The following is a 15,447-nucleotide window of genomic DNA, read 5'->3' as shown; positions in this document are numbered from 1 at the left end:
CCCCGAGGTCTCCTCCCAGTCGGACATGAATAAAGCACCTCTCTAGGATGGCGTCCAGGAGGCATCCTTACCAGATGCCTGAACCACTTGAACTGGCTCCTCTCAACGTGGAGGAGCAGCGGCTCTACTCTGAGTCTCTCCTGGATAACTGAACTTCTCAGCCTATCACCAAGAAGTAATCTAGATACTAGATATTTGAATTTTTATTTTTTAAAGTACTGGTAAACAAACACCACACACTTAAATACAATGTTCCACAAAAATTTATTTTAGGTCTTATATTTGATCTTTAAACRCTACCATTAGGAAACATGGAAGAGATGCCAATAAATTACACTTCTATGCTGATGACACAGCTTTATATTTTGGATTCTCTTGATAACCCACGGCCAATCAATGACCCCTTTAATCTGCAGATTGGCAGATAATTTTCTCCAGCTTAAATCAGCACAGAACAAAACCTTCAATAATTGATACCAATAGCTGGAGAAAGAAACTTAAACGTAAATGAATGAATCCATCAGATCAAGTTAAAAACCTTGATGTCAGTTTTTATGTTAATTGAATAGAAGAGTATACTGGAGTATATAATGTTGATAATATAAAAAAGACAGCTCACATCACACCTATTTTGTGTGTTTTAGAATAGTTGTAAAATGATATTTTTATTAGATTTAAAGGCTATTCATAATCTTAATCCTACAGATTTTAGTAGATTTGCTTTTACAGTTTCCAGATCCCTGAGGTTTTTTGGAAAACGTTTTTGGAGTGGACCTAAAGTTAGAACTAAAATCCACAGTAAGTATTTTCTTTTTATGGTTCTCGCTTGCGKAAGAACCTTTCTGAGGACCTAAGATCAGCTGAAAACATTAACATTTTTAAACTCAAGACGTGCCTGTTTGGATTGGATTTTATTTAAATTATTTATCTGCAGCTTTTAGAATGTGTTATACTAATCTCACATTTTAGTTGTACTGTACTTCTAGTTTAATGCTCAATTGCATATTAACAAGTTATTGCTCTTGTAAATTATGTTTTTCTTTTGTCTGCTCGTTTGTTGCTTTAATGATTTGTTTTTCACCGGTGTAAAGAACTGTGCTTTTAGAAAGGTGCTTTATAAATAAAGCAAAATGAGTCAAAGTTAGATTATGAAGGATACAAGTCTCAATGTTGGCACCAACGATGTAACCATTGACATCAAAGTTAATCCTGATGAATTTGCCCTGGTGAAAGAAGAAAACAGTTTTGAGAAAAAGCTAATATATTGTGAAAACAAAACAAAAAAAACCATCTGAATAATCATACAAATCTGGAGGAGTTGTCGTTTTTGACAGTCTTGGCATTTCCGAAAGCTTCCAGGATGGGGTTAGCCTGCAGCAGCTGCTTCTCCAGCTCCCCCTGATGAAAACAAACAGTAAATATGTCCCCAGCTTTAACAGACTCACTAAATGAGGTATGGAGTATTTTGTTGATTTACCCATGAAATACTTACACCTGAGGAAAAAGAACATTATGAACAAACATTTAAACAAACTGAGCAATAACATACGGACACAGCAACAATGCACGTTACACCCAAGCATATGACCCAACACACAATATCAGGTTAGTGMCCAAATGAGCCAACACCCAAACCAGAGACTGTCGACAACCCATCACCTGTTACACTGAGTGGAAAGATCCAGTGACAACTTCCCCATATAAAAACGTAAATATTATTTCCAGTTAATTACTTCCCTTTCTACTAACCTTTAACCTAAGTTACATTCCGTCTGTGCACCTGTGTCCGGTGCTAAATGTAAATATTAAATATTTTAAAACAAAAACATTCCACCAACATGGCTCGAGTCTTGATTAAAAGCACTTCTTTTGTTGAAGCAAAAAACTTATTCGAATAAAAACAAAAAAGCAGTATTGACTCAGACACGCATAAAGTAGCAATACAGGTTATGAAAAATTAAACCAGACAAAAAGAACAGGCCAAGAATTGCTGGAGATTTCACCCCACTCCCTTTAAAAAAAAAGACCCATCCCATTTGTTCTACTATTGTCTGGTTGAATTTTCCACAGGAGCACATTCGGCTGCCACTGAGCAAACAAACTTCCTCCCTGCTTCCTTAAGGCTGGCAAGACATGTCACCTCTGCCCTCAACACAAAGTGACTCCCACATCAGCGCGCGGGGGGGAAAGAGGGGGGTGGGGGTTTTGAGAAAGAAGGTAACGACAGAAGCAGGAGAAGGAATAAGAGCAAACGTATGGGGAGAGTCAACTCACATGTGACAGGATCATACTGCTCTGTTGATGGGGAAAAAACAAATACAAAAGCCTCAAAAAGAGATGATGGATGTGGTTTTAATTAAAAAAAAATGCTGGGATCCTCTGAGCAGCATTTGTCATGCGGCTGGCAGACAAATTAAAAGAACAGGTTTTTCAGCAACGGCATGAGGCACAGCTGCTTTAACTTGCCTGAATGGCTGATAAAACGTATTTCAGATTAAATATGATTTCAGGTCTGTGGGTCAACAGCCCTTAAATCTAAACAACACTTTACGCATGCGGGGTTGTTCTCACCAACTATTTTTCTTTAAATGTAAAWAATATTGTTAAAGAAAACAAACCTGTTTTAACAGCACAATGTGTTGATGGTTTAACACAACAATAAGATAATAAATCATTCAGTGTACAAACAAGTGGATACACATCAGCTGAAATTGAAAAAGTTCTGGAACAGAAAATACTGCATTTTGTTTTTTAATTTAAAAGATGGTGTCTGAAGTTAAAAGCTGGGTTTAAAAATACTAACCTGATCTTTCTTAGTCTTATGAGAGGAAGCCACATGAGCAAGGTACTGGATAACCTTCTTGGTATTCTCCGTCTTACCAGCACCAGACTCGCCTCTGTACAAGACATGAAGGCAAAAAAAAATGCAGCCAGATCCAAAAGAAACAAAAGAATGTCAAGAATGAGAGATCTTGAGACAAGACTGGCCTAAAATGCATCAAACTAACAGTCAGGAGGGCATTAAAATGGTAACACTAGAGGGATTGATTTCATGGCATGTGTGATGTTTGTAACTCACGTGCAAAGGATAGACTGGTCTTCCCGGTCTGAAAGAAAAGTAAAATAAGAGCAAAATCAAAGTTCTGCAGTATACTTTACAACGTATAAGTGTGTTATCACCAACTGCATATAGTTTACGCCTTTACAGCAGGAAATACACCGACCACAGACAGGATATCGATATCCGGTTTCCTGTGACTGAAAGTTTGTCAAGGTTCTAACTGCCTAATTACTTCATCTCCTCCTGAAATGTGCTCTGGAGCACAACATGTAAAAAAAATAAAAAAAAAATAAAAAAACAGAGCATCAGGGGGATTGAGGGTGGTGTGAACGATGGAGGAGGGTTGCTTAAAGGAAAAGCAAACAGACATGGAGGAGTGGGGTGGGGTATATCCTAAACTAACAAAATGTGTACAGGAGGTGGATTAAAGAAACACATACAATAGCTCCACAGGAAATACCCGCCGTGGCCTCGGTGCGTAATTATATATTCTGGTAAAAAGGTAAAAAGCCGGAAAAAAACATGGCAAACAGGATATCTGCAGCAGCTCATTTAGGCAGGATTCCTGCTTGCTATAATCAGAAGATTTTTAATCTACAGTTGTATCAGCAACAAGAAGAAAAAACAAAACTATGAGCTCAAAATAGTGACTGGTGTTCTTTTTTTTAAGCTGCAAGTCAAATGACACAGAAACACTAACGTTTGAAAAATATTTTCTAATTTTTATGAAGCATCACTTCCACGTTTTTCTTTATTGTAAAACCCAAAATTCAGATCATTTTTTTTTACATTGTACGAGATGTTTTTATGAAAATCCGATGAAAGGTTTCCTAAATATTTTTAATTTAGAAACTTCGTTCTTCTACAGACTTAATGGGGATATTATGCAAAAAATCGACTTTTTGAACTTTATATCCCTGGAGCTCAGTYTGCTGCTGAGCTCCTGCCCCACAGAGCACCCCTCCCCCGAAGCATTGTTGTGAAGARTTGCTGAAGTGGGAGTGTCAGAAAGGGTAGTAGGTTCTTTTAAAGAGAAAGAGGMCAAATTCTAGGCATTTTGTAAGCTACAATGCAAAGTCAAATTTAAAATACTGAAGATAACGGTTACTTGTGGTATAGAACTGAAGTATATGCCTGAAAAATACATAATACTGCCAATTTAAATATACARTTTAGTTTTGTTGGTCCTACTTTGTCATAGAAATATTTATAAATTTACAGTGATTTACTATGGTTGCACAGTGGTGCCGTTTTATTTGTATGTTCAAGTACAAATTATTTTATGTGCAAAGGGTTTTTCCTCAATGTAAAATACTTTCATTGGTTTTGTCACACATCTAGTAAGGACAAACAACTAGTTTACTATGCAAGAAATGTTTCCCTTAAATAGTTTTATTCTACTTAAAAATATATATTAGATGCAATTTTTTATTCAAAATTTTTCTAAAAATCAGAACTTTACAAATTATCATAATCTTGAAAAAAAAATCTGACTTTATAGTTATTTATTTATTTTTTAGGTTGTCACTTTGTTCTGACTCTGCTGATTGGCTTAATAGGTAAAGTCACATTTTTCCTTAATGACCTTACAAACAGTACTGACAAATGTTTCACAACAAAATGATAAGCTTTTTTTAATATTTTAATTTCCAGAAGTTGTCTGTCCACTTTTTGGTTCATATACCACTGGAATTGCCAACTTCCAGAAAATATAAAAGTGAGCTATGTTTGTCAGTTATAATCTAAAACTCAAGTTCAATAAAGTTACATCCTTTAAGACTGTGATGAAACACTAATGATTATTTGTTTCTACTGCTTCAAATTGTCAAAGCATAAAATCCTACTCCTTTTTGTGATGAGCAGTTAAAAATACAAAATCTTTCTGACAACTTAAGACTAATTTTTCCAGTTTTGTTAAAGGGGACCTACTATGCAAAATTCACTTTTTAAAAGTTTTTTTTACTCAACTTTGGATATGTACTTCTAAAAAAAAACAGTCCTAGGACCAAAAAAAATGCACCCAGGGGCATATTTACTGTAAGTAAATGTATTTTTAATGTATGTTAATGACAAGTTTTACACTTCCTACATTTTGTGACGTCACAAGCCGTACAACAACCCACYGGAACCTGCGKTTAGCCCCTTACCTAGCAACCCCCGGGTGAGGCTCCTCCTCCACAGTATAAAGAGCCATCACTGTTGTTGTTGTGTAATGCGCAGCTCATTTCACAACAAGCCTTCCAATAAGGCAATGGGTAGAGTGTTGGACCAGAGAGCGTGAGACCAGGGTTCGAGACCGACATGGATACAAACAATTTATTTATTTTCGTTTGTTATGAACACGTTTTCTCATGTACCTCTATTGTTTAGCTTTAGCCTATTTGTTTGAGTTTCTGAGGTATTTTGTCCGCTACTGCTCCCATTACCTGCCCTGGTAACAGCATGCAGAGTGAGCGCAGAGATCCGATACAGGAGGAGGGGGAGAAAAAAAAAAAGCTGTGACGGACTCTGCCTCTTGGTCTGCCTCTGGGTCTCATATGGTTGTACAACGGAGCTTCTGCTATTACTAGCCATGCTAACGTAAATGCTGGTTTTGGAGGGCGGAGTTAATGTCAACAGATTTTTGGAGGGCGTTACCAACAGAGCTCATTAACATAAACAGCTCTTCTGAACGGAAGTCAGAGCAGGCAGAACTAGAAAATGGGAAATTTTATTATCTGAGAATTATTTTGTGCATTAAATTGAATGAACATGGTCTGGATAGCCCAACAGACATAACATAAAAATTTCTAGGACCCATAATTGGTCTCCTTTAAATAAACAAAATCTTTCTTTCCAAAAAGGGTGTTTGAAAATCTCCATGTGACAAACGGCAGGCATGACAACTCACCCTGCATCATGCTTCTGTAAGACGTGTCTGTGATGGCATAGATGTGAGGAGGCATCTCATGTCTTTTCTTGCCCTTGTACATTTCAACGATCTCCTCAGAGTAGATGGGCAGGTTCTTGTAGGGGTTTATGACAACACAGAAGAGCCCAGAGTATGTCTGCAGCAGAGTTACAGGAAGAAATTAAGAAAATGAAAGATATGCAAAAAATATTTAATAAAGGCTAAAATATAAAACAAATGTATAAATAAACAAATTAAATAAGCTGCTTTAAAAGTGCGGTGGTGAAAAATAAACAAAATTATACCTTGAAATAATTGCATAAACCTCAAAATCAATAGATTTAATCTACAAACCAAAAGAGTAGTTTTTTTTTAATAAAGTAGAAAAGTTCACATTTGCATTTAGTACAGTTACAGGTAAATGTTAGTGTATAGGTGGATTATAATGAGGGTTTGGGGCAAAAATATCCCTTGCAGGTAGGTTTTCATTCTCATTCAAACTGGCCTGGATGATTTGGACCTGATCAGCAGGTTCTGTTGGGGGATTTGACCCAGAAGTAACTGAACAAGCCAATGAACAAAAGAAAACTCAAGTAGAAATAATCTGTTAATATTGTTTTTCTCATTACAGTCATTAAAAAGCACCATAATAAGATGAACATGGACTTATTGCCTCATTGTAACTGAGTTTGACATTGAATAAACTAAATCCCAACCCTTGCTTTTATACAAGACCCATTAAGATGTCCTGGTCAAACAATAGATCAGTAGAATTACAGATGCACAGACTGGTTCAGTAATAAGTTGGTCCTGTCCTGAAAATTTCTCATGATCTCTGATTTGATTAACATTATTATGTTACATAATCCCAACTCCACCCAGCTGCAAGTTTAAACTAATGTGTGACTCTAGCATTGCAGTACATAAGTCAACCATGTCAACAACTTTCTTTATTCCATTATCTTAAATGGAAAAATTTTTATACTTTAAGCATTTTGGTTGATTTCTCAGCTCAAACCTCCCCACATTGCCTCCTGTACTACACTTGCTTTCCCGTGAGAGATGCTCCATTTTAAGACAATGGAGCCTGGAGCCACTTAAACCATGGATCTCTGGAGAACAAGGGAGAGAGGGGGAAACAACTTTTGTTGACATGACCGGGTCACTACTAAAAAGTCAAGAGACCAAAATCACTCCCAGGSCAGAAACAGGGAGTTAACAACAATTATAGGGGCAGTAATGACACTTACAACATGGTTTACATTCCATGCCCATTTCTGCACAAACTGGACGCCCCTCCTCCTCTCTTATTTCTACAAATCTCACACTCTGGACAGCATTGTTCCCTGGAGCTTCCTGTTTACACAATATAATCCCAAACAAGACGGCACTGAAGCTCAGTCATGAAGGGTGAAGAAAGAACAATTGAATATCCAGAATATGATAACAGAATCCACATTTTCACTCTATTGCCGGTATGTACTCCATGAGGCAACAGAGCCTAATGGGAAGATAATTAGGTTAGAGCTTAGCCACAAAGAATGGAAACGTTGCAACATACACTTAAAATAACCACAAAAATCATTAAACATAAATCAGCAAATCCACTGAATAATTTTTTATAAAGGACAGCTTTGTTTTTTGTTTTTGCTTTATACTCACATAAATGAGTCCAGAGTAGTATCTCTCCTTCAGGTTGTGCAGCACAGACGCCTCGTTCAGGCAGGTGAGCTCGGCCATGTCCTCCACCTTGCTGAACTTGGGAGGGTTCATCTTCTGGATGTCGTCCTTGTTTACCTTGACCTTCTTGCCCGAGTCTATCAGCTCAACCACGCACTCGTCACCGTGCTCCTCCTTCAACGAGCCCGCCTCGAAGCCAAAGCGCTCCGAGGGCACCCATATCAGCTTCTTAGTTGCCCAGTCGGCCTGGGCCAGCGGGTTGTTGACCAGATTGCGGTCCACGTAGAGAAATCTGTCTGCATCCGACATGGTGGCTGTTTCAAAAAGAGAAGAAAGTGTTTGTGGTTAATGCAAAGAGAAAATAAGTTTGCCTTTATGCAATTATCTTTTACATTTTGCTTACAAACAGTAAATCAAAATTTTAATAATGCACTGCTATGTGTAATCAAACTCTAGTGAAAACGAATTCCTCTTCAGACGCACTGCCAATAATATGAACGTCACTGATGTGATGCTTGACTAAAAGCATCTGCTCAAGTTAGGTTGGATCAAGGCTCTGCATCACTTTTAAAGACTGAATGCTGCAAATTTCTCAGATATAAACAAACAAACGAACAAACATATTAAAATTTTCTGCTGCTCAAACACTTGCGGTTACAGAGAAACATGAAATTTAATTTTCTCTCTCAGCAGAAGTGTCTCCATTTTGCTGGTGTCAAACCTACAAAGGAGCACAGGTTTGTTTTGATTATTGTTCAGGTTTAGTGCTTTTTATCAAGGGGAAGTAGGCTGACAAATTACTAAACTCCAGGAAACAAAATTCCCCTTTGCACTTTCCTGTTAACTGTTTTTTCCTTCCTAACAAAGTCTTTTAGCTGCTTTAATAAATCTGACTGCTATATGGATCAATCAGAGCGATAAGGAATTTCATGTGTGTTGCAGCATAACCCAAATAAAAAGTAAACTTCTGATGTTGATCCAGGATTTTCCTTTTTAAAAATAAAGCTCGTCAAAATGATATGCAGTTTATAACTGCACTTCTTTGGTCAAAAAGTATTTAGAAATTTAAAAAGTAAGCCAGCTTTTTTTTCTAGTCTTTAAGGCTGGAAAAGAGTGTTTCTTAATTCAGATTTAATCCCATTTTAGTAAAGCCTTCCTTGTAGACAAGTTGCAACAAGAATTTGAGAATTAGTCATTCAAATTAAGTCAACTTCTGGTGATGTACAAGTGGCAGTTTATTTAGGTAGCAGATAATTTCAGATCCAAAGTTTCCAGCACAAACATTTCTGGCTCAGTGACAACCACAATGTGAATTTTTGGTGATACACAAAAATACACTATTCTTTTTTCGATACCTTAAAAAACATAACCAGACCACTGGCATGGCTCTCTACTTCAGTTATTCCTGGCCGTGCAGATGATCAAACAGATACCACTCGACAAACCACTTCCCCCACCAAAACAGAAACACAAAGCTAAAAAGTGGGAAATCAATATTGAACATTAATATTGGCCCAGTTTTACTTATCGGACCGATACGATTTTCCAAAAAATGACCAATATCAGCAAATGTCAATGTTAATACCAATGTATTGTGTACCTCTAGTAAGCACATTGAAGGGCAAGCTTTTCTGTCTCGAAGAGTAAGCTGTAAAACCAGAACATTACTATTGATTTCTGTAATTAATGTTCAAACAAGTAAAAATGTAATAATAATAATAATAATAATAATAATAAAGTAAAAATATTCACAGCATTTAGGAACTGGAAGTATAGGCTTGGGCGGTATGACAGTATTTTAGTATACCACGGTATTGAAATATGGTGACTGTATATTACGATGACAGCATTAGTTACGTGAGGTGATGCAACAAATTTCCTTGCAATTTCCACAAGGCTGCTAAAAAAAATAAAAATTAAAAAAAAAATAAAAAAACTAGGACATAATCATAGGTATTTTCAGAAGATGCCCCCATAACACGACTGACATGAGTTCAGACCACCTTCAGAAGACACCAGAGATACCCCCATCTGTCACGTCTCTTAACCTTCGAGCGAGGTAAAAAGAAAAAATTAAAAATTAATCCAAGCAGAGACAGAAATGTTACTCATAGGGCAGACAGTTTTGGAGACCACCCAGCCGTGGCTTGCAGGTTTCTCAAGTCAAACCACCATAGCTGGACTGCTTTTGAATTTAAACTTTTGGTGATTGTGTGTCAAAGTAATTTGAAATTAACTTGTTAAAAAAGACAAAGACACTTTGATAAAAAGTTGTATCTACAAGTACAAGAGAATAGAAAAAGAAAAGGGAAAAAGGAGAAATTGGGGTTGGTATGGAGGTAAACCATCTCTGACCATTGTTTMGGTCAAAAATGTGTGAAGGAAATTTCACATAAGGAATTCATCTAATGATGCTGATTCTGTAATTGCACTGACAGTTTGGGAACAATTCAAACGAGTTGTTTTTACAGTGTTGCTGCACAAGAACAATGAGGTGGGAGGGGCATGCCTCACCCCTATGAAAAGTTCTCCAATTCTACAAAACATACATTAAAAAATATTACATTTAAATCAGGGGTGTCAAACTCCAGTCCTCGAGGGCCGCTATCCTGCATGTTTTAGAGGTTTTCTTGCTCCMACACACCTGATTTTGATCGCTGGGTGATTAACAGGCTTCTGCCCAATTTGAAGAGTTAATTCAATCACTGAATCAGGTGTGTTGGAGCTGGAAAACCTCTAAAACWTGCAGGATAGCGGCCCTCGAGGACTGGAGTTTGACACCCCTGATTTAAATGTTGCAGGTAGCGTTATTACAAAAACATGTAGACTACATCTGTCTATGAAAGAAACATCATTTTATAGTTTATAAACACCTTGTTGACACCTTTAATTTCACTTAAACAGTGAGTGATCTAACCAGTTTAACAACACGTACTGAGTGAAAGAAAATGTGTGCTTGATCCAAGCCACCCAACCACAACAAGGCCTGGGACAAACCAAAAGTGATGTGCTCCAACACCAAGSTTCTAGGTTTTACAGTTTCAGTGACTGTCCCTGAACAGAAGGGGCATGATACCACTTTCCTTCAAGGGTTGTTCTTATTCATCAGTCTTCCTTCACTTCTGATAAGAGCCGTTCGATACACATTTGTTTGCAATGTTACTCATTCAAGAACATCACAGTCAGGGTCAGACATCAGGCTTATCTTCATGTCTGAGCTAATACATTAGCTTGAAGTGTTTTACGGCTGTGACTGCAGTTTGCTTTTAAGAAGTGGTCTTGTGGAATGCAGATTTGTTAGTTTTTTTTATATACTGTATAAAAAGAACTGCTTGTTCTTAAAATTGCATTTCTCACATATCTTAATAATAGACCTATTGTGATAGGTCAAGTATGACCCAACACATCAGTCCACATTTCTCACAAACTCTGAAAGTTACTAACGTGTACGTTGAATTTGCGAGCAAACATTTGAGAGAAAACAGCTTGTTCAGAAATGTTTGAGAAACTAAGAAAATAAGTTGCAGATTTTACAAAGTGCTGTCTGTTCCAGCACTAAGACCCCAATCTGTAAGAAAGAAAAATAAAGACAGACATTCTTCTCATGACTCCTAACTCTGTGCAAATTTTATCAACAAGCTGTCAGGCTGCACAACAGCTGACAACCATCACTGTTCACTACATCTACTTAACCCATCCCTGGTCTTCAGACCCCATCCCCWATCAGAATGTGGGCTAAATTAAGGCTTCTTGTGCCTCAACTGGCACCAAGCTCCCAGTTTTCTTTATGTTTATCCAGTCCTTTCAGGGTCACATTCCTCCCATATTCATCCTTTATCAGGGAAAGTCGGCAAGCAAAGACATTCCACAAATTTCTGTCCTCCATCCTCTACGACTCCACCCTTATACTGTATACCAATCTCCTGACGGATCCTCACACCTTTATTCTTTATCATTCCCAACATTATGCAAAAGCTAATGGAAGATATTGAGAGATCTGTCAGCTCTCAAGGTATAGGTTGAGAATGACTGAGCTACAACCACACTAAATGTTGAATAAATTTCTGTAAAACTGAATTACTTCTATTAAAGACTGCCCAGTAGTTTATGAGACATTTTGCTAACAAACAAGACCAGAATGACATCAACAGTTATTACCAAAGTTTTAAGCAAAGATGTTGTGCAATGTGTAGAGAGTAAGTTTGTGTTGTGAATTACTCTCAGCTATCGTGTCATTAAACTGTTGCTCAGTCTCTGTAAAACTGACCGACTTATAGCCTTTTTGTGTTTCCAAAGTTCAGTTAGCTGTGGTACCCACCTTTAATTGGCATTTAATGTTAAAATCAGCTGTTGAGTTAAATCCAATCATTACTTTAAGAGTTTAATTAAAATTTACCTTTAAACAAATTTCTCAAGGATATTAGTTTAAATGTATTACTTTTGTAATAAAAACCACAACAAAAATCAAGAAAAGCTGACAACAAGTTCAGTTTGATGATGTCTGTCAGTCTCATTCAAGTGCCTGACACAGATAACCCTGACACACTTCTAACTTTCTCCAGAGAGGAATAGGGACTAAAATTACTCTGTTATTTTAGTTTGATAAGCGCTGTTCCATTTAGAAATTAGAGAGAAGGGACAAAGAAGTCCCATCTGCTAGTTTAAGACCTTCTCTTGTGAAGCTTTGTGGATGATGACATCATAAAACTGATTGAATTATTACCATCATTTAAACCTCGTCCTCTCCTTAAGATTCACACTAAGATGTCTGCAGTGTGATTCTGCAAGAAAACATCCCACTTCCTCATTTGTTGAATGAAACCCAGCAGTACAAACACATTCTACTCTGCTCTGACCCATTTGTCGTGAAAACTGGTTCTAATATTCAAAAAAKATTGACTTGTTACATGGTAATAAGTAGGTCGCAGTTCCTCCAAAGCTAAAATTTTGTAGAATCTGACACAAATATCATTAAAATATGAAATACTATAAAGAAATTGTAAGTAATTCCCTTTCAAATAAGTTTTAAAGAGGAAGAAGAACCATGACAAAAAATTTAAAAACATAAAAGAAAGGAAGGAGGATGGTTCTAAAAGAGGATCCCAGTGACCAGATTGTGGTCACAAACTTAGGAAGTAAAGCAGCAGCCAGGACTTTCAGAAAAACATTTTAGAACAAGGACAGAAAAGGAAAAGGACAGAGCATCCTTATCAGTTCTGTTTAGAAAAGCAGGTCAACCTTACTCTTTTTAGAACCGAGATCATCCAACCATTAGACTCCTTTTCATTCCTTTCCACCTCACCAATTCTTGCCCAGTTACACTGACCAAAAGTTGGGACAATCTCCAGTCTAATTATGTACAACCCAACCCTCCTCCAGCTGAAGGAAACTCATAAACCAGCTGCGCTGTGTCGACTGATCTATTGGCAGAATCATCAATACAACCGAAAGGTCAATAACACAGTGCTGCGTCAACTGCATCCCATCACACAACCACAACAGAGCTAAATCTGCTTGTCCTTGGCTGACTTCCTAATGCTGTGGCTATTGTTTTACACTGTGCACAGTTTGCACACTCACACCAGCTTGACGTTAGCTATTTAGGTTACCCAGACCAACAAAAAATATATATATATATATACTTCTACTTCTTGGCTTCATTAAGTTGATCCAGTAAACAGTCAAAAATCATTCAGAGCTCAAATGTCAGCTCCTCTCCAGTTCCCAGCTCATCTAAAACTGTAAAGGGTGGGGGCAAAGAGAGGAGAAAGGAAATTACAAACTAAGAAAACTATTTAGCCATTTGTGGAACTTGTTATGCAAGTCATTTGGGGCAAAATGTGGCACTTTCTGCTACAAATGCTAAACAGAGCTGGGGACTAAAGTATATAAAATTGTTTAAAAAAATGAATTTTCATTTGTTTTAACTAGAGGAACCCCCGTCAATCCACATCATTTACCCATGCTGATATATATATTCTCCCATATAAATTGAGGCGATTATTCACTGACAATCAGTTGTTATTTATAGATTTAAAGTATCATTTAATGACATGACAGCTGATGTTACTACATTAAACAAAATTAGCTTTGTGTTTTAGTTAATTTGATAAAGTTTACAATGATTTTTGAGTGTCAAACGTAAACATTTTCAACTTAAATTGACAAAATATTTATCTTTTTATTAAAATTATTGCTCTTGTTTTCAAACAATCACAAATGTAACTTCAGAGCAAATGTGTTAAAATTTAAGCCAAATAAATTTAACATTGTTTGGGCAGCATCAGATGTATTTCCCCTATCTCAGGTCTCGTTAAACATTTTTCTAGAGCATGTGAGCTTTCAGGTAAATTTATCCACTTTGTCTAGTCACATACCGAAAGTAACAATGTAGACATGCAAACAATAGATAAATGTCAAAGAGCAGAGATATTACCATTTAATCCGTCTGAAGACTTATCTTGTTAAAAAGCTGCATGCATAACCAAAGGGATTATTTTTGTCAATAGTAGATACAGGACAGCCACAGACAGCAATTTTTTCCCCGAAACACTTTGAGGAGTATTGATGAGATAAATAATGACCACATAAGTCTAAAGCAGATACTGAAAGAATGCAGAGGAGAGTCCAGATCAACATTTCTGTTGTCAGCACAGCAGTATTTTCTCTTTAAAGGAATGCGGCACAGCCACAACTTTCTGAAAAACCAACTAAGAAAATCTGCTACAGCTTCTGTAATCCTTTCGCTGGCTCCTATATTTCCACCACTCATTTTATCATCAAACAGACTCCTCTGCTTCATCTTAGTAGTTTGATGTTCTCATTTGGGCTTTGACCCCCTTATCATTTCTTATCTCTACTTAGACCTTTTAAGTTACTCGGGCAATACAAAGAAGTTTCGTTTTAATCTTGAACAAACGATGTGTTCAGAGTCCTCAGAAAGCCATGCATCAGTTTTTAAATATCTGTTAGGCAGCCAAATTATGATGTTAAATGAGCCAACAGTAATAGCAGGATGGTAGGTTTCAAAGGTCAAAGTGCAGGACTAAGTTTGGATGCCGATGGTGAAGTATTCTACAATCTCTTAAGTTTTAACCATGTCACATTCACACCAAGTGTAAACCTTACACATGTGTAAAGGTCTAATCATTAAAAAGGTTGAGCTTCCTTTCTATGAAGACGTTAACACCAGATCTAAATAAATAAGGTGGTTTTACATAGTATTACTTAAAAACCACCACAGCAGGCCAAATTGTATGTGTTAAATATTTACTCAAGCATTACCCTATAATCACTGCCATAAAACAGAGAGTACCATCTATCAAACGTGCAATCATCAGTAGGGCATGGTCAAGGTCCGTCTTTCGAGATCAGAAATCTCAACGAGTCTTTTCTTCATGTAGGCAGGGCCTGAAAACAGTCATTTCCTGGCATTGTTTGACTTTATTCAAGCTTTGCAGGTGCTGCCGTTTGGAGGAGGACAAAGGAAAGGTTTGGTGGGGCAAAAAATCCACCCAGAGGAAAGAGGTGGGTGGGAGGCTTTCACATGGAGTGGGAACAGAGGTCAACAAGAGAACTAATGAGACCTAAGTTTGTGTTATAGTTGTGCCTAGGTATGAATCCAAACTGATATCACCCCACGCACAGTGAAGGACTGTGGGTAGAGCTGTATGATTTATCAGTTGAGTATCATAATARTCACAATGCAGGTCCTGCGATGTAGGAGGCAAATCAAATCAACATAAGAAAACCTATCCAAAGTCTGTGGGCCAAATGCAATAATAATAATAATAATAATAATAATAATAATAATAAT

At 37.1% G+C, this 15,447-nt stretch overlaps 1 protein-coding gene across 2 annotated transcripts in view; it reads right to left on the bottom strand.

Moving 5' to 3' along the window:
- The window catches only part of LOC106517850 (myosin-9), a 38,326-nt gene that overhangs the window by 15,965 nt on the left and 6,914 nt on the right, over window positions 1-15,447 (bottom strand). Inside the window, exons 2-8 of one of the 2 annotated variants that reach the window (XM_014008883.1) lie at window positions 7,614-7,945; window positions 5,952-6,108; window positions 3,080-3,107; window positions 2,804-2,897; window positions 2,275-2,295; window positions 1,306-1,398; window positions 1,160-1,223 (exon numbers count right to left, since the gene is read on the bottom strand). In XM_014008883.1, the coding sequence (XP_013864337.1) occupies window positions 1,160-1,223; window positions 1,306-1,398; window positions 2,275-2,295; window positions 2,804-2,897; window positions 3,080-3,107; window positions 5,952-6,108; window positions 7,614-7,940 (784 nt within the window). In that variant the 5' untranslated portion in view covers window positions 7,941-7,945. The remainder of the gene's footprint in view (window positions 1-1,159; window positions 1,224-1,305; window positions 1,399-2,274; window positions 2,296-2,803; window positions 2,898-3,079; window positions 3,108-5,951; window positions 6,109-7,613; window positions 7,946-15,447) is intronic. The other variant, XM_014008884.1, reaches the window with a different exon arrangement.

The sequence above is a fragment of the Austrofundulus limnaeus genome, unplaced genomic scaffold (genome assembly GCF_001266775.1).
Source record: "Austrofundulus limnaeus strain Quisiro unplaced genomic scaffold, Austrofundulus_limnaeus-1.0 Scaffold53, whole genome shotgun sequence".
Taxonomy (NCBI): Eukaryota; Metazoa; Chordata; class Actinopteri; order Cyprinodontiformes; family Rivulidae; genus Austrofundulus; species Austrofundulus limnaeus.
The sequence above is the reverse complement of the archived record's forward strand: the minus strand, read 5'-3'. Positions and strand labels throughout refer to the sequence as shown.